Source organism: Tamandua tetradactyla, chromosome 19, assembly GCF_023851605.1.
Source record: "Tamandua tetradactyla isolate mTamTet1 chromosome 19, mTamTet1.pri, whole genome shotgun sequence".
Classification (NCBI taxonomy): domain Eukaryota; kingdom Metazoa; phylum Chordata; class Mammalia; order Pilosa; family Myrmecophagidae; genus Tamandua; species Tamandua tetradactyla.
The window spans coordinates 55,663,597-55,684,001 of record NC_135345.1 but is presented as its reverse complement, the minus strand read 5'-3'; the positions used below and the strand labels follow the sequence as shown (position 1 = coordinate 55,684,001).

The 20,405-nt window shown below is 40.7% G+C and overlaps 1 protein-coding gene across 1 annotated transcript; it reads right to left on the bottom strand.

Moving 5' to 3' along the window:
* Window positions 1-359: 359 nt before the first annotated feature.
* SRD5A3 (steroid 5 alpha-reductase 3) lies at window positions 360-18,607 on the bottom strand. The gene is made up of 5 exons (XM_077136899.1): window positions 18,316-18,607; window positions 8,796-8,938; window positions 6,814-7,011; window positions 2,193-2,327; window positions 360-1,335 (listed from the first exon to the last, which is right to left on the bottom strand). Exons 1-5 carry the CDS (start codon window positions 18,534-18,536, stop codon window positions 1,076-1,078), a joined length of 957 nt encoding a protein of 318 aa, XP_076993014.1. The 5' UTR covers window positions 18,537-18,607; the 3' UTR covers window positions 360-1,075.
* Between the last annotated feature and the right edge of the window lie 1,798 nt (window positions 18,608-20,405).

Genomic DNA, 20,405 nt, shown 5'->3' with positions numbered 1-20,405 from the left:
TTAGTGCAAAACTTTTAGTATTTAGCAGATTATAATATGAAATCTGCATAAAAGGAATAAAGTTTGCATCTGAGCCAATAAGAATGAAAATCTTTTGCTGCTCAAATGTACAGTTTTTGCTGTGCTACTCATGCTATAGTATTATTTTTCAACTTTTTGTCTTCTTTCATACCATGCATTCATTGTAATCATGGGATGTACCTAGTATTTTCTTTAAGTATAAACTTTGTTCCTAAACAGATATGTCCTATTAACTAAAATAAACTCAGGCAGACATTATTCCAATTTGAATAACTACATATGAATGATGCTTATAGAATTAATGATGCAGAGTGGAAGTCAGTTCCATTCATGAAAACTTTTGATGCATAAATATAAAAATATTTTATTTTCAGATGCTTTCACTTTGAAGGTACTCCCTAGAAAGGAATGCCAAAGTATTAAATAAAAGAGGCTTCAAAACTTTCTGTTAGGCTGTGATCTAAGAGGCAGATGAGTGTAAATGACTATTGATATAAACATAATACTGGAGATGCTTGTGGTAATATGTGAAAGTATAAAGTAATTTTAATAAATAACTTTTTCCTGAAACCATTGGTGTAAAATTGCATATTGTTAATTTCAAAGGTTATTCTTCTTTTCTTGAAATGAAATGGTTATTGAGAACCTGCTATATTACTTATGATGTAGTCCAGTTAATTTGTTCCTAAAAGACTATCACAGGCCCAGACTATTTTCTCTCTTCTTTTGTGTATGTGTTTTATGTTTGAAGCTGTTTATTTTGGTTAGTTTGCTTCTGAAACGACTTGGAAGAAATTAATCTATTTTTCATCAGTTTGTTTGTTTTATAAAGCATCTCAGAAAGCAGTCACAGCAATCCCAGGTCCATCAGAAACATTTCTTCTTTAAAGGCTTTGAAGATTCATTTTCTCAAGGGATATTGCTTTGCTCATTTGTGACGACTTTGGGGTATAAAAATGGAATACAGGGTTTCACACAGTTTTGTAGAAACTGTACTTTGGTCTCTAGACTTTGTTGTCCTTAGGAATTAAGCCTGTTTTTGATTTAGGTTAACTTAAAACAAAAATGGTAGGAAAGCTTTCCTATGCTTTGGGTAGGAGACAAACTTGCTTTTATAAAATTTGTGGCTGAGGAAAGCGGCCAGGGCCTGGCAGAAGAAGACATATGTGACCACAAGCCACCAAGTTAAGTTGTGGAACCCAAAGGTGACAGCCATGGAAATGTAGATCATCAGCTCTGATAAATAGTTAGGGGATGAAACATATTCAAACCAATCTCCAAAAGGAATTCTGTGGTTACAGTGAATGACCACTCCTGAAATTGAAAAACAATACTTCATTAATAAAAATTTGAAAAGAACATTTTACTACTTCATTTCCCAAATCATTTCTTAAAACCCTTGTTTAGAAGAAAAGCACTTCCCACACCTGTGTGCCAACCACCCTGTCACACTTCCATGGTCAATCCACTACAGATGAAAAGTCAGGTGTTTAGGTTACACCACCAACTGTTAGTAAACAAAAAAGAAAGCTGGTTTCTCTAGCAGTCCTCAAAGTCAGTAATGAACGGGCTCAAATCCTGGCTCTACCACCTGTGTAATTTTTGCTAAGTTACTTAACCTTTCTGTGCCTCAGTTTCCTCATCTGTAAAATGAGGATTATGACTGTATCCATCTCATGTGGGTATTGTGAAGCTATGTGTAAAGCACCCGAATAGGAACTAGCACAAAATAAGCACTCCATAAATGTTAAATATTATTAATTCCATTTTTAATATTTCAAAATTAATTAAAAAAAACTAACAAACTGTAGCTGTGATCAATCAACACAAGTTAACTAAAATGTCAAGTTTTTTTCCTTTGGCTGAGCTGGTACTAACTTAGCATGGTAATACCAGTAGCTCTCACATGCTGATCAGAGACACCTGGTCCCAACAGGTGGGTGCAGAGTAGAATTACAGAATGTCAGCACCAGACAGGACTACAGAGATCTTTCACTGTAATCTCTCCCTTCCCCCACAGGGATGGGAAGATGAAGACTCAGAGGTAGCTTCACAAAAAAATATTCGACAAACCAGACAACTAATTAGGGCAGAAGAGAAAAAGGATGAACATGGGCAATTAACTTCTGAGGGTTAAAATCTACATGCAACGGCATGAAAAGATATCTCACCTGCTTTATTTTTCCTGAGATTGCTGAGAATTACATGGCACTTATACTGATGGACTGAGGACCAGGTGAACATCATCATTCCGAGGATATGGAACCACCGTGTTTGCATCAGTAGATTTTTCCCTATTACATAGACTACAGATATAAGAATTATCTTATTAGCCAACTCTGCAAAAACTCAGAGGCTCAGAGAATTTAAAAAAGTCATCCAGTCCCTTAGTGGTGAAATACGGCTATAGGAAATTATTCTGATACAATTTCCAAATACGGAAGGGAGAACACAGCAAAGGAAATAGGCTCCTCTGCTGCGGCAGCTTCACTGGTCCCTGGCAGATAATTCCATATTCACAAGTTCTCCTGTTTCAAAGACTGTAGAGCCTTTTCCTCTTGTGCTCTACAGTTGTGTAATGAGACTACTTTGGGTTTCTGTGTCTAAGCCTGGTTTTAAGTTTTCTTCCTTATGTTCTTACTGTCAGGAAAATACTTGCTAAAAAATCTGTTCCCTGGGCTACCATCCTAAACCACTGCAAGGGGGACCCTGACTGCAGAAGGCTGAATACAATGGCTCTGGCCAACAAAGTAAATCACTTGGGCTAAAGGCTAAGAGTGGGGCTTCTCAAAAGAGGAGAAATGTAAACTGAAAGATAAGAAGTAAAATAGTTTTGCTTTCTGATTAGAGAAGCTAGTCAGAGAGGTTTAGTTTCAGGAGTAGAATCACTCTGTCATCTTCCTCTTTCCCCTCTGCTACCAGGAAGGGAGAGAATGCAGGCCATATAAGGACCTGTAGAGCAAAATGCTGTCATCAGAAAAGCCAATGAAGGACTTCCCTATGATCAGTAGGAAACAGTCAGGCTAGTAAGGGTCTTGACTGAAGAAACAAAGTTGTCCATTGACAATGGGGAAGGGACTGAGGCACTGGAGCCAAGAGGGAGCCCCTATGAAGCTGATCCAAATAAGAGAACCAGAGGAACATTCTATTCCAAACAGGTACTTAGCTAATGACTAAGCAGAATCCACCAACATTAACTTCTTTTAAAAACCTACTCTAGCTAAGACTACTTATGAATATGCCTAAGAGTGATTCCCAGAGAATCTCTTTGGTTTCTCACATGTGGCCTCTCTAAGCCAACTCCACAGGTGAACCCACCGCCCTACCCCCTACCGCCATGTGGGACACGACTCCCAGGGGTGTAAATCTCTCTGGCAACATGAGACAGGACTCCTGGGGATGAGCCTGGCCCTAGCAACGTAGACGTGAGAAAGTTTTCCTGACCAAAAGGGGACAAGAAATGAAACAAAATAAAGTTTTCAGTGGCTGAGATGTCAAATAGAGTTGAGATGCCACTCTGGAGGTTATTCTTATGCAATACATAGATATTTCTTTTCAGTTTTTGGTGTATTGGAGTAGCTAGAGGAAAATACCTGAAACTGTTGAATTGCAATCCAATAGTCTTGATTCTTGAAGACAACTGAGTAACAACAAAACTTTTAAGGTCGGTCCATGTGATTGTGAAAACCTTGTGACTGATATCCCTTTTATCCAGTGTAAGAACAGATAAGTAAGAAAAATAAAGACACATAAATAAACAACGGGTGGTGGGATGGGATGTTTTGGGTGTTCTTTACTTTTATTTTTATTTTCTTTAGAAAAATGTACAGAGCTCCTATTTGGAACGATGGAAATGTTTTGGTAACGGATGATGGTGATGGTAGCACAGCACTGTGAATGTAATTAATAGCACTGAAATATGTAACCAAACGTGGTTAAAAGGGGAAATATTATATTGTATATATGGTAATAAGACAAAAAATTTGTAAAAATTCATTAAACTTCACTGTACAAACAGTGAACCCTAAGTTAAACCATGGACTACAGATAATAGTACAATTATAAAAATGTGCTTTTATCAATTGTAACAAATGTACCACACCAATGCAAGGTGTTGATAAAAGGGTGGTCTATGGGAATCCTGCATTTTATGCATGATTTTTCTGTAAAGCCACAATTTCTCTAATAAAAAAAAATGCTTATTCTGTATAAATAATCTATTATAGTCTTTTAATGTCCACTAGGTTTAGCTATTTTACTTCAAGATTATATTTTCACATGTTAAAAATAAGCAAAGGACGAACCACCATGGCTCAGCAAGCAGAGTTCTCACCCGCCATGCCAGAGACCTAGGTTTGATTCCTGGTGCCTGCCCATATAAAAAATAAAATTAAAAAAAAAAGCAAAATATAAAAATACAGGTTTAGATCTGGAGAGCTTTAAGAGCAAATCACTATGTAAACACAGCTCTGTGATAATACTGAGAACCAATGATTGCACACTTTTGATGGATGGTATGGTATGTGAATAAAACTGTTACAAAAAAAAGAGCAAATCACTATAAGATGAAAAGTTAAAGCAAGTGTCTGATAGTTCAAATCCCTATCAGCTCATGTTCTCTAAATGCAGAGAAATTAACTCTGAGGGAAACAGAATCTGTATGAGGACATCTACAGTCCTCATAGGACACAGGGAGACAGATGGAAGGCTCATATTTCTTGAGAGTCTAATAGATGTACTATTTAATTCTTCATTATTAATTAATTATTTAATGAGAATCTACTGAACCTGGCACTGTTATAGGAAAAAGGGACAAAACAGTGAATAAGTTGGTAAGATTTTTGTCCTCATGGAGCTAACATCATAGAAGTGAGATAGGCAGAAGCCAGTAAAAAAAAATCAACAAACTAGATAATTTCAACTACAGACAGAACTTGGAAGAAAAGAAAATGTAAGGGAGTGACTGTGGAAAATTTTCTGAGGAAAGGACATTTGACCTGAGACTTCGAAGATGAGAAGACATGTGCAGTCTGGGCAGTTTTACCGATACATTCTTTCTTCTTACTTCCACAACAACCCTGTGAAATGGGTGTGTGTCCCTAATTTAAAGATGAAAGTTCCTCAGAGAGGAACCCAGAATTCAGACTCAAGCCCATCTGACTCCCAAAGGCCCATCTTCTATCAGATGCTACTGCTGGCAAATGCCCCAGGGCGCTCTCTCTCAATGACTTACTGATACCTGCTCTCTCCATATTGTCCCAAATGATCTTAGGTGTTCTCTTGAAGGATAAGCAGGGGAAACAGAAAACAGCTTCAGAAAGGAGTGTCTAGAAAGCAATTTACATGGGTACCTTGGCTGCCTTTCCTTACCAGAAAGGGAGGCAAAAGTTAGGGTCTAGTCAGAAGAAACCCCAGAAGAGACATGTAAGGCCAGAGAAACTGACTGACTGAAAGCTAGTGGGTTACCGAGGTGCTTTAGAAAGTCTCTTCTGGGTGGAAAACCCAGTACAATTCACTAGTAATGACAGCTCAAACCATGCCAAGAGTTGAAAATGCCACAGCAGCAAGAACCAGGGTGGAATAGCTGACATAAGTTCAGAGGCATTAGAAAGGGAGATGCTAGCTGAGTGGCTCAGACTGATGAATAATTAATAAATTGAGATGGATCATCAATAAGTCCTACTTAAAATTCACTCTGAGGTTGTACCACAGCAGCAGAGAGAGGACTTTCAAGGGGCACTCTGACAATGAAATCAAACAAGAGGAGGAAGCTTGGAGCAGGGCTGGAAATATCTAGACCTCATTTCAATTTATGTGACAGGGCTGCTTGGACATGGAGCCTTGGACTGAGAGAAAACAGTCGTGAAAGACCCACTGCACCGTCTGGGCTGACCGAAACCAAGGCTGCAAGGTCAAGCTAACCAAAGCACAAAAAACGCAATGTGATCACCCAAAACGACTTCAATGCTTCATCATAAGCATGCACTGCTTTTACAAAAATGACGGTCATTAATCTAGGGAACAAAACAACCCCTTCATTTTCTCTTCAAAAACAAAGATGAAGATTCTGCCTCCCCTTTCCTGGCTAATGAAGGGTTTAGAAATGTTAAGAGCACAGTTTTGATTTACCACATGACTCTCTTGTCCTTTCTCCTTACTTGAAGAAAAGCTGTTAATAGGGGAGAAGCACAGGACAAAATGGCGACAAAATCTCTTCCTATTCTCTTTTCAAGTCAAGTGCTCACCAGGAGTCTAGCCCAGCCCCTTCATAGGTCCATAATTTAACCCTGTACCACAACTTCTCCTCTCTTACGCTCGCCCCCACCCCAATGCACCCCAGGATAATGGAGGTTTCTGTGAGGCAACTTTCTTGGGTGATCCTTTCTCCCATTCTTGGGTGTTTCCTAGTCAGTTCTTGAGCAGACTTCCTTCCTCTCCACAGATTAACCCACATGGTTTCACTGACTTCAGTCCCTTCAGGAAACCATACACCCAATTTCCTAATCCAAAACCCAAGCCTCTGAATATTTTATACTTCAATATCTTTATCGAAGGCATTACTGTTTATATTGGTATTTCTAAAGTTTTAGCAGATAAGGTTAGTGTATATATTCTTCAGCATGTTGACTTTTAAAAATCTACCGTTAGCGTCTAAACTCTTCAAATACAAGACGAGCATGTCTCCTACTTTGCAAGTTCTCAGAATGTAGAGTGGAATCCTTTGCCTGAAGAGTGTTTTATACTCCCTGTGACTCAACCCCACGAGCTCCCAGCAAGGCAGGGGCCACTCACCGTTCCTGCCGTCCATCGGTACTTGGCTCAGCACAGTTAGGCCCACGAGGACGTAGTAAACAAGTCCAAAACCATACTGCATGACATGCATCACGGCATTGGAGAAGACACTGACATAGAAGCACTCGAAGAGTCTTCGCAAGCTGTGTACCCACAGAAATACTAGTACCAGGAACGCAGACAGCGCCAACTCACCCCCTACAATTCAGAAGGCAGCACATTCAGCATCTCTCTTCCAGGACTAATCTAAAGTTATGCTTTTCCCTACTGCTAAACTGAGTATTGAATAAAATTGGAACTAGGCGATGGCCCTAGAAACCATCATGTCTGACACTTTCCTTTTTTAAGTAATGAGAAGATAGGCCGAGTCAAGTCAAGGAATTGGGCTGAAAGTTACACAGTAAGTTAGTGCCAGTGCTGGAACAAATCCACAACTCTTGACTATACTCCATGAGGTGAGAGCCTTCCAGGTTGTAGGGACATCATCACAAAACGGCCTGTGCGTTCAGCACCCATACTCTGTGGGTTCCCAGATGACCTCTGAGCAACCACATCTGATGGGGTTGTCTGGGATCAGGGAAGACAAGAGACTTAGGTACCCACAGAGGCATAGAGGGAAACTGGAGCAGAGACAGGGAGAGTTATACAGTTCTACTAACTGTACATAAATAAAAAAAGAAATTACACTAATAGGGGGACAGTGAGTCTTGAGAGCTACCTACCTACTGGCCTTTTACCCCATTACCCCATTACCCCAAACATAAAACCTAGTTTGCTTTTTAACTGAGTGAAATATACGAGCACACATGTAAGTATACACCCACACACGTTATAAGGATATTGCCTAATGCATTTTTACACATGACACGCCCCCCTCCCACCCATGCAGCCATCACTCAGGCTGAGAAACACAACCCGACCAGCAACCCCTTGTGTTTCTTTCCAGCCACTCTCCCTTGTCCCCCACCCTCCTGAGGGTTACCCCTATTCTGACTTCTAACAGTGTAGATTAGCTTTGCCTGTTTTGTATATGAAGTAAATTGAAACCTAGTTTTTACTCTTTACGAATAGGTTAAAGTAAACAAACCAAATAAAACCCCTCACAACCAACATTCCAAATATCCAAACTACCACCACTCCCACAGAACAAATGAACAGATGAAGTTTAAATGAGCAGAGAGTGGGATTCGCTGAAGCATCCTCTCCCCCCAGATAAGCATGGGTTTTCCCTTCTGATTGGCATCTTTTCTAACAAGGTCTTCCAGCTAGACAGACGAGGATTGTTCCTCGGGAGCCAGTGGATTGGCTTCAGGGACAAAGGACAGAGTTAGGACGAGAACATTTGTTTCTGATTCTGCCTAGCATTAATTTAGGCCACTTTATGGTTTTCACCTTCAATTCCTTATGCTAAAACTTGTTCTGAGAATTCTTCATCTGCAGCACAAGAAGGCAAACTTAAAGGCTCTTTTGTAATCAGCTGCTCAATAACTGTTTAGAGTCTCCCAACATAATAGACCATTTTACATACTTAGCAAAAAATAATTTCCTGCCAAGTTTCTGGAGGACTGAGACACAATTTTGGGTTGGAACCAGGTAAATGATAATGTTTCAAGGTAAACCTGAGCGAGCCTAAAAGCTTTTCCCCTTCAGTGTAAAGACTTCTTTATAAATTTATCAGCAGTACTAAAAATATCATAGAGAGGACGGCCAGTCCTGTGCACAGCACTGCACTGCGCTGGCCGAGAAGCAGAAGGTAAGTGCTACCTCTTGGCTCTGCCATCACCTCAGTGAGGGACTTGGGGACATCTCTTTGGCCATCGCACTATGACCCATGCAAACCGTTTTTGCTCTTGCCCTCCACATTCCGTGGCTGGCTGAGGAGGAGTCTGGGAGTGGCTACGAAATGCTGAGAACAGCTTCCTTGCAGACAGGAACAAAAGGAACAGGACGGAACGATGGTAATTAGCCAGGAGAATCATTACCTCGGAACTGCGCAGTTCCAAGAATTCTGAGCAAACCATGAAGCCAGTTTGGAAAAGGCACTCCCAGGAAGAGAGACTGACTAAGGCACCAAAGCAGGAAGCCATTCCACACCACTGAGATGATGTAGAAGTGTGAAAAATACCTGCAAAAGAAAAACAATTTGGGCAGTCATCAGGGTAGATCCACTTTACAACTGTAATGAGGGGAGATTTATGTTTTAGTTTCTTTATCCCCCATTGCCAAAGTACAGCTTTACATTTTAATAGACCTTGAATTCTGCAGGTGTCCAGATTTTTAGCATTTCTTTTCAAATGATGAGACCAATGAACTCTTAGGAAGAAACCGGCCTGTCTGAGGGTAACAAGAACAAAATCCATTATACTCAGACGGAGGGTCAATTAGTAGCCTCTCTCTTATCTCTGGGTAACAAATTTGGGCTTAAGTTTCAAAAGAAAGGAGCCACAGATCTAGGCAGAGAGAACCTACACTGTGCTAATATGAGCCAAATCTGTGAAAGATTTCTTAATCTCAAACAATATTGCAGCAATAGTCACACAATTGTTACACAACATTTGCACGATCACAGACTCTCAGGACTGGAAGAAACCTTAAAGGTCTTCCAACTTGATGCTTTTTAAACTGTGTTGACATAAATGACTATTATAACATGACAAATACAGTCATAACACTAGGCATCAATCAACTCTTTACGCTTATAACTCTCATAAAACTATTTTGCAACTGGCAAATTTACAAATCAAATACAAACAAAGCCAATAAGGTTCAAATGATTAACAGAATCATTTAATGTGAAAGATGATGTTGACTTGCTGAAATGAAATCACCCTAATATGGCACAAGTTCTCCTGAGGTCTCTTTACCTCCACTTTTCTCACTTCTCCGGATTCAAACCAATATAAAACTTTTCTGACCCTACGGTGTCATTTGGCTTTGAGGTCGTTTGGCCTTCCACGATGTCAGTGCATTGTGTATCTATTAATCCCCCTTCTTCTTTTCTTATTAGTCCATGACAAAGCAAGACCACCTAGAGCCAAAAAAGAAGTCAACATAAATTCATGTTATTGTCCAGATGATCCAGAACATATTCATAAGAGACCTCACAGCTCTCCAAACCATGCCCCAGACCCTGTCGGAGAAACACTGACCTAATCTGACCTTTCAGTCCACAGCAGCCACTTCCTTCTCCCAATCACTGATGGCAAGTTTCATGCCCAGGGATACCCTCTCTGGTCATGCAGAGCAAGTTTAATTTTAATTCTACACAACAGCTCTTAAGTTATTTGAAGAGAGCCATCCCAATCTTCCTGCTTCTGGTCTCCTCCAGGCTCAGGAGCCTAGTTTCCTAAAAAGTTCATGCAGCAGGGTCCATCTTTGTCATCCCCCCATCCCCCCTCCACTGCTGGCCTCTGGTTGCACTCCAGGATCTTTCTTAAATCTTAAGGCACAGTTCCCAGAATTGAGCCCAGGTGTGGTCTGAGCAGCACAGAGCAGGGCAGCAGTCAGCAGCACCTTGTTCAGCAGGTTACCATGGAAAGGGGAGGGGCAGGCTTCTCTGGGCCAGCCATTTTACCTCCTTTAATTTCTCACAAATATGTACTGTGCACTTGGAAGGTGCTGGGCAATGTTCCTGGAGCCAGGGACACAGCAGGAAGCAAAGAGACCAGGTCCTTGCCTTGACGAGGTTTACCGCTCAGTGGAGAGTTAGACAGTAAACAACTAAACCTGTAGACACCTAACCCGATACTGGGTGGTCATAAAGTGGGATAAAGGAACAGAGGCAATGCAGAGGTACAGTCTCTGTGGAAGTGACTGTGGCTAGGATTTGGGTTTCTGGGAGAATTTTCTAGGTGGAGGCAGGGACAACAGCAAAGGCTCTGAGGTGAGTGTTCAAGGTGTGGCCTGAACAAGGGGAAGAAAAGTAGGTGAGGTGATGGAGTGGGGGTAAAGCAGAGGATACAGGACCCTAATGCAGGGCCCTGCAAGGACAGCGGCTTTTATTAAGTGGGCTGGGTGGCTATGTGAGCAGAGGAGTGACTTGAGCTAATAATAACCCAATATTTTAATAAGATCCTTCTGGTAACTAGGTAGAAAATAAACAGTCTAGTCTGGTGGTGGAAGGGGGCATAAGGTGGGAGGATGAAGTTTCAGGGTGGAGCCAGGTAAATTTATTTCATTTCATCTTCAAAACAATCCTATAAGGCTTATGGTGGTTATTTTCATATGGCAGATAAGCAAATGAGGCTCAGAGAGGTTAAGTTACTTATTCCAGGTCACACAGTAAGTGGCAGCATTTAACTCCAGGCTCTGCCCTATTCATGTAACTACGCTTGCCTGAACCTGATTTCCCAGACTCTACCTTACCCATACTGATTTATATCGAACCTAAGTCAAGCAAATCACTCAAGTGTATTCTGTATAAACTGCTATGTTACATCTTCCTGAACTCTACTGTGCCTTTTTTTTTAATTTACAGGCAGATTGTGTTGTTTTTCACTATTTTTTACATAGTCTTTTTTGATTTGCTTACCTGATTTTATTCTGTAGTAAACATTTTCTACTCTTAATGCCAAGTCACATCTCTTACATTTTTAAAGTTTTAAAAACTCTTACATTCTTAAAGAGTTCAAGCCTCTATAAGTAGACTTACACACTGTACTTCCTTCTGTTTTAGTTATGCTCTTCCTTTTTCCTCCCTGGGCACTCTGCTTGGTTGTAGCACTGTTTTCCAAGCTCTTGGGAGCAGACATAAGGCGACCCTTATGATAGATAATACAGGCTTAACACAGAGTGAGAACCATTTGATTTAACAGCTATTCAAGTGTTTACTGATAGGTGGGTGCTGGTCTGAGCTCTGGGGCTACAAAAGTGAACACAACAGACACTGATCCCTGTTCTCAAAGAGCTAACACTCAGGCAAAGAAAATACATTTTTCAGCATTTCAGTAGTGTTAAGGGCTGCTGAGAAAACTAAAGCAGGGGAGAAAAGGAGGAATGCTGGGGATGGCAGAATTACAATATTAAACAGGGCAGATAAGGAAGGCCTCATTGTAAAGGCGATATTTGAGCACAAAGTTATATGAAGTGAGGGCGTAAGCCATTTGGCCATTTGGTGGACAGCTTTCCAGATGGAAGGTACAGGCAGTGCAAAGGCCCTGAGGTGGGAAAGAGGACCAGCAAAGAGGCTGGTACAGAATTAGAGTAAGACGGGGGCAAACTAATGGAGTCAGTGAGATGGCAGGGATGAGACGGTATAGGGTTTTATGGACCATTCTAAGATGCTGGGATTTTACTCCAAGTTGGAAGCCACTCCATGCTTTAGAGCCTGGGAGACACAATCTGACTTAATACAGATTTGCTGATCGCCCAGGCTGATCCCAGGCCCCAGTTAGGGAGGTTATGTTGTTAAACAAAGAAGGGACTAACATTTACTGAGTTAAGATTAGACAGCTGGTCTGTGCAAGGTGCTTTAATATCATCACCACAACCCTATGGAACAAGCAGGTCCTATTATGCCAGCACTCTAATCCACACTACCACCATCTCTTGCCCGGACTTAACAGCCTCCTGTCCACATAATGGCCAGTCATCCCTTAAAAAAATAATTCATATAAAACTTTCAATGGCTTTCGACTGCCTTCAGCTGTAAATTTATCTCCGGCCTCTCCCCAACCATCCCTTCTACTGCTACCCCAGTCATGCTCATGATCAAACAACCCTGCTGGATTTCCTCTCAAGCACTTATCACTACCCAAAATTATCTAGCTTGTTTATTTGTTTACTTATTTATCATCTGCCCTACTAGAATATAAGATCCAAAAAGCCTAAAATAGCCTCTGGCACATAATAAACAATCTATAAATATTGATTAAATAAATGAATGAAAGAGAAGATAAGTGCTGCACCCAAGTTATTCTCGGACTAAACAGTAGAGTTAAACCAACAAACAAAATAAACATAAAACCTCTTTTTTTGGTTACTCAAAAAACATTGGTCAAGGGCCTTATTACTCAAGCACTGTGCTAGGGATATGGTAATAAACAAGACAAACCTCTTATGGAAAGTTTATAACCTAAAGCAGAGGTTCTTAACATTTTTCTGTCATGGTATCCTTTGGCTGTTGGTAACAGTTATTGGTATTTTCTCAAAATATTATTAAAATCATAAAATACATACGGACTTTAAATCGAGTAAGAAAAAATACATAAGGGTTACAAAGGAAGCCGATTATATTGAAATATAGTTATCAAAATATTAAAACAGAAGTGTATGATATAGTAATAATATATATGCGATTCTTAATTAATGTCTCAGGTGACAAGTTCTGGTGGCAAGTTTAATTACTAAGGTATTTCCAAAAGAGTGATAAAAATTGTAGAATTCTGAGATACCTTCACTTTTTAAAATGTGATACAAACTAACCGGTGGCAAAGATGCAAGTATTGCTAATTCTACTATGATGTGCTGTTTACATCCATAATTATGGAAATGCTAAATTTCTGTTAGAGGTTAGTGAAAATAAAGATACATAACTCCTCCCTGCCCTCTTCCAATCACCCCGAATTCTATCATGAACTCCCAGAGCCCATGGTTAAGAACCCCCTTGACTCTAGGGGGGCAGGTCTGGACAGCTCTCTGCCTCCAGAGCCCAATCTAACTGATGCTTTGATACCATCTTGAAATTTTAGAAACAGGAAAAGTGCTTCCCTATACACCATGTAAGTCAAGAGTATCATGACCCATGTTCGAGGTCACCTACTTATTCAGACTTTCTGGGAAATTAAAACCCTAGGAACCAAAAGGAGCACCTTAGGAAGTAAAAAGAATCTACCAGACAGGGGAAATGGAAACAAGCATTCCCTTAACTGATTTAATGTTTTAATCTTACCTGCCTTAGGAAAAAATCAGTTCGAATAAAATTATCTGAGCACTATCTTATGGCTGCCCATCTTTAAGTGTAAAAACTCCAGGTTTATTTTCACTTTTAAGAATACTACTAAAATTTGCACAAGGAAAAATATTTAAATCTAAGGACCTACACTTAAACTACCAAATACTTTCAAATTTGGATTAACCAAGATATAACTAAATACCAGTCTGAGGATAAATCTACTCCCATTTAATCCCTTACACATGCCTCAGCTTCAAATGAAAGATCTTCCCCCTTAGACATGTCCTGTGGTTAAGAGCGCGAGTTTTAAATTCGGACAGTGGGGTTCAAGTACCACCCACGCCACCATCTGGCACTGCACCACTGGACAAGTGACCGTTGTTTCAAGCCTCAGTTTGCACATCTGTAAATAGGAAATGCTAACAACATCTCTCTCAGGGGCCTATTGAGAGGATTAAATGAACAGCAGGTATATACAGCACTTATTGGTCCTCTTGTACTAAAACACTCAGTAAATAGAAGTTCCTATTAATTAAAAAAACAATAAAATCTTTCCTCTGTGTTCCTTGGTCATTAACATGTATTGCTCTTTTATTTTAATTGATAAAACTGATAAGCACATGGTCACCGTGGACAATTTGGAAAGTATAGTCAAGCATAAAAGAGGCTATATAGACTTTGACCTCCTTCCAACTCTAACCACTCCCCCCATTTCATATAAACCAGGGTTCAAAACTAAGAAGCACTGCAACATATGTATTAATTCTTTTTGGACACCTGCCAGTTTTGATACAGGTGCTCCTTTTTTTTGTCTCAATAAAAATGCCTTCCTTTATTAAAAAGCCTGGATTTGTCCTATCTCTTCCAATGCTAAAAGAATGCTTGTTTAAACTAAACAAAAAACAAAAAAACCCAACCTCCCATGAATTCTACTCCAGAATTCTGGGAGAAGAAAGAGAAGGAAAAAAGGCGTAAACTATTTCATAATATGGTAGAAATTACAAGAAGACCAAAGAGAACCAATTGTTATAGTAATGAATAAGGGAAAAGTACCAAGTCTTTTTCTTGGCTGTTATATGAGGACAGACTTGAGTAGTAACAGCTGGTACCACATCCAGAGAACAAGGTGTATACAGGGATTTTAAATGTGCTCTTTCATTGGGGGATGCTAGCACATTTTTCAAGTTAGAAAACAAAGTGTTAGAACTCACATTCTCTAAGAAACAATTTTTTCTCCACTTCGAAATGTTAAAAAAAGTTGACAATCTAGAAATGCCACTGCTATAAAAAAGAAAAGGAAATGCTGTAATCAAAACTGACCAAAAAATAGGATGACAGTTTCCACTTAAAAGAATCTCTAAACTAAAGCAAAAAAATTTTATTTGGTACAAAATTTATATTTTGACTAGTGCATGTCCTAATATAACTGATGTGGACAGCTTAATTGAACACCGTAAGTACATGGAACTTTGAGGAGGGCATGGGATTTTGTAGGTTTGTCCAGAATGATGCCTCACTAAATCCCTGGATTTGAACAGTGAATAAAAAAGTATTTTCAATGTCCCCTTGGGGGAACGGTGAGATAGGGGGAAAATTCAACTTCCCCAAGTAGAGAATTCTTGATATTCTCACAAGCAGTAGGACAACCAAAGCAATAGGTTGAGCCCTTAATCTTGGGGTTTGTTCATATGAAACTTAATCCCGCAAAGGATAGGCTAAGCCACTTAAAATTAGGCCTAAGCATCACCCCCAAGAGAACCTCTTTTGTTGCTCAGATGTGGCCTCTCTCTCCAGCCAACACCACAAGCAAACTCACCACCCTCCCCCTGTCTACATGGGACATGACTCCCAGGGGTATGGACCTTCCTGGCAACATGGAACAGAAACCTAGAATGAGCAGGACTCAGCATCAAGGGATTGAGAAAACCTTCTCGACTAAAAGGGGGAAGAGAGCAATGAGACAAAATAAAGTGTCAATGGCTGAGAGATTCCAAATAGAGTAGAGAGGTTATCCTGGAGGCTATTCTTATGCATTAAATAGATATCACCTTTTTAGTTAAGGCATAACAGAGAGGCTGGAGGGAACTGCCTATATAGAGCTTGTTCCAGTAGCCATGTTTCTTGAGGATGATTGTATAACGATACAGCTTTCACAATGTGACTATATGATTGTGAAAACCTTGTGTCTGATGCTTCTTTTATCTACCTTATGGACAGGTGAGTAAAACATATGGATTAAAAATAAATAAATAATAGGGGAACAAATGTCAAAATAAATTTAGTAGATTGAAATGCTAGTGATCAATGAAAGGGGGTGTAAGGGGTATGGTATGTATGATTTTTTTTCTGTTTTCTCTTTATTTCTTTTTCTGAATTGATGCAAGTGTTCTAAGAAATGATCATGATGATGAATATACAACTACGTGATAAAAAAGAATGCTAACATTGTATGTTGATTTGTTTTATTAATAAAAATTTTAAAAAAAAGAGTCTCTAAAAAATAGGTTCAACCCTTGATAATGTCTCAAACATTAGGGACTCCCAAGTCAACTGGCCAAGCCCTTGATCTCAAGGCTTGCCCTTGTGAAGCTTATTTCTATAGCACAGAACCTGACACTACCTATAGTTAGTAGCTAAGAGTTACTTCCAGAAAATCTCTTTTGTTGCTCAGATGTGGCTTCTCTCTCTCTAAGCCCAATGGTGCAAATGAAATGTTTACCCTTCCCCCTACGTGGGAGATGACTTCCTGGGGGTTAGGTCTCCCTGGCAACATGGGATGTGACTCTCAGGGATGAGCTCAGCCCTGGAATCATGGGATCAACACTTTCCTGACCAAAAGAGGGAAAAGAAGTATAAAAAAATAAGGTATCAGTGGCTAAGACAGTTTAAAAAGAGTCAAGAGGCTACTCTTGAGGCTATTTTTACGCTAGCTTCCGCTAGATATTACTAAATTGCCAGGACTGCCGAACCCCAACCAAAACCATTGCTATTAACCCTAAAGAACACCTAGAGCTCTGTCTGAGAGCCTACAAAAGTTTCACGCACTAAGATTACTTTTCAGAAACCTACACCCTCCATATGGGTTCCTAGACCACATAACTCCTGAAACCCAGAGAGGCCAGCCTCTCCAAGAACATCAACTAGTCCTATTCCCCTTTCCCATATTGTCACACCCCTTTCCAACATGAAAAAATTAGAATGGACATAGCCAAAATACCCCTAAAGATTGGGAGAAGGATCAAAGGAGAAGAAGGAGTTATAACCGAGAAAATAGGATTTAACTAATTAGTATGACCGCTGAATCATTATACTGATATTTCTTTTAGTCTCCAGTGTCTTGAAGCAGCTAGAAGGAAAAACTAAAATTGTGGAACTGTATTCCAAAGCAAACTGAAATCTATTCTGTGACTACTTGTTACAACGTACTTTGAAATCTATTGCCTTTTGGTTATATTTCACAATAAAAAATGTAAAAAAGTTTCAATCAATTTGCTTTGCATACTTGCAGTTCTCTGCAGGGCTCCATTCTCTTGACTTTCTCAGAATGGCCCAAATTTCTCTTCTCATTGTTAACACCTGATGAATCTCTCTCTAAGAGTCAAAAGTGGGCATTATTACATTTCAGAAGCCAAGTAATACTTAGCCCTTCTGCTGTCTGCACCACCTAAGAATTTTCAGCACTCACCCAGGTGTTTCAATACATCAGAAACTCTATCACATTCCTCCAGATTACTTCCTAAATGCCAATTTAAGATGCATCTTATAATGGTGGTTTGAAAGACATTGCTATATTCCTATCATCTGGAAAAGTGTTTGGCTTACTCTTTCCAGATAATGTTCTTAATTCAAATTTAAAAATCAAAAAGAAAAAAAAGCAGAAAATGCTAATAGATCTCACAATTTCTTAAAGAATCCTATTTAATTCATGATGATTTAATTTTTCGTTGAAAGACAAGATCCAATCTAAACTTGGTTATGAAGTCTGTTGAAAATCAAACAGCTTTGGGACCAGATCTGCCTAAAATGTGCCACCTTGGGCCCCCTTCTCAGGGGGGCATCTGCCGAGGAGCGGTCCCTGGAGGGGATGGATGCCCGTGTGCTGACCACCGCCTTGTTCTTTCTCCTACTGAGAGTCGGAAAATGAGCGAAGGCCGCCTGCCTTCAATTCCACAAGTGAGTTCTGTCGACTGCAAGTTAAATTATGAGTCCCTAGGTTGCAGGAGCGATGAAAGAGGGCACTTTGGGGACAAGAGAGATTTAAAGTTGCCGCCTGGTGGCCAGGCCTAAACTCGAATATGCTGCCATTTCCCCCGAGATAAAGACTCCGCGCAGCCACAAGTTCGCGTTCTTGCGCTTTCGAAAGTGCGCAAGGTTCAGCTCCCTCAGTGTCCGCGGACACTTGGGGACCTCCGCCCCCAGGGCCACAAAGCCGATACGAGCAGGGTCAGGCCAGGCGGCCAGGCCGAGGAAGCACAGTACCGGGATGCCCGCCTGGGCCTCGCCGGCGTGGTCCGCGCCGGCCCCGCAACCGCCTCTGCTGCCCCCTGCCGGCTGCGGGAGAGCTGGGCGCCCCTGGCTCGCAACCGGGGTTCGTACCCAGGCGCGATTACCTCTTGGGGACATCAAAGGCCCGGAAGGCGGCTGAGCGCGGCGACCCCCAGCTCTTGGTTTTCCCATAGCGGATCAAGTCTTGGAAGAGCGCGCAGCTTGGGAGTAGGCCGGGCGGTACCAGCTGCAGCAGCAGGGCCACCAGGAAGGCGGCGGCCAGCGTGAGCCACAAAGCGCGCAGCGGGTTCAGCGTGGAGAGCGCGGCCCCGTCCCAGGGAGCCATGGCCGGCGCGCCGAGTTTCCGCGCTCCCGGCGCCCGCAGCGGCCACTGACGAGCCGCTCGGAGCCGGGCTAGACGTCGGTGACGCAGCGCTGGGGCGGGGACGCGGCGGGTCCCGCCCGGGCCTCGCCGCCCGGGATTGAGGAGCCGCAGGTCGCGCGATTCTCGGTCTAGAACACGCAGGTCCTATTTCTGTCCCTCCACTGTGACACGGGAATTCCTGCCGAGAGGGGTCCCCAGAATATGATTCAACAGAAACAAAAAAGTGAAACAAACAAATAAGGCCATATGCATGCAAGTCTTCATTACAACATTATCTCCTAGGGAAAAATGAAACAACCCTAAATATTCCACTTTAGGGAATTTAGCTACATTCTAGTAGGGTAACACGTTGAAATATCACACAGCCATTAACATAATATTAACACAGCATGATAACGTATATAGACTGTAGCAGAGTAGAAGACTTTATAACTGAAAGTGTATGTTAATTGAAAAAAACGACTGTAAAATACGTAGCGATGTTGGCAAACGGCTATATAAATACGATGTGTATAGATATGGATAAGAAGGTAGATGGAACACAATAAATAGTTGTATTAGATTACTGGCAATGTGGGTCATTTAAACATATAAAGTTCAGCTTTGATTTTCTTTTTGAAAATCTTCAATATAACTGCACATAGTACAAAAATAAAGCAGTGGTTGAGCAGGCTACGGCGTAGCGGCGGAGTTCTTACCTGTCATGCTGGAAACCCGGGTTCGATTCCCACTTGCCTGCCCAAGTTAAATAATAATAATAAAAATAAATAAATAAAGCAGCGGTAAAATTTATGTTTCGAGAACAGCAGTCCCCTCCCCACTTAGAAGTTCTACACTAATACACAATGCTTAACACTCCACCGGCTGTTTCTTCTGATATTTACATCCACGTAGGGACTTCTATTTCTTAATTCATTATTATTTTAAACAATATCGATGTTCCGTACTATGAATCAAAATGTAGCTTTTTTTAAAAAGATAACCTTAAAATGTTAATTTAAAAAATATGCATGCCTGCTAAATGCCAGGGACCTTTGGAACACTGAAGATGGAAGGATTTACAAAACAATGTTGCTTCTTTTTTGGAGCTTACATTCTAGAGATTAGGGTGTGAAAGGGAGAAGTGGTAGAAGGGAGTGGTAGGAGACTCATTTCTCTTACCCCAGAGATACTGTACATGTGTGTCAAATAAACATCAGGAAAATGGGTGGATAAATTAATGGGCTTCAACGGTCCTTTGGATTGTTAAAATGTGCTAGCTTTTTAGAGTTTTGCCACTATGTGCAAGGACAGTTAAGGCTTTCACAATTCCCTGAGATTCATGTGTTGTAAAGGATGTTCAAATTGGCATTCCAGCTAGGAAAATGAGGAAAATTTCCCACAGAAATGCAGCTGGCTATTCTCTGACAGCATTCCAGAGAAGCTGCTTGTATGTGCCTTGCAAAGCCCAAGTTTCCTGAATAGGAGTCTCACCTACACATATATGATTTGGGAAAAGGTTGCAAAACAAATAGGTATGTGAGTGCTTGGGAAATGGGAAAAGGAAAGGTTGAGGCTGGAGGAAAAATTATGCCATAGTTTTTGGTCTTGGTTTTTTCTGTATATTTTTTAATTAGAAAAATAATGCAAAAGAATTAATAAATGAAATGTTTTAAAAATAATACAGCAGGTCTAAGATTGGAAACAAGATAAGCATACTTATCTTGTATGGTTATAAAACTATAAAACATACTATAAAACAAACAGGAAATTATAAATATTGGAGAGAATGTGGAGAAATTGGGACACTTATGCACTGCTGGTGAGAATGTATCATGGTGCAGCTGCTAT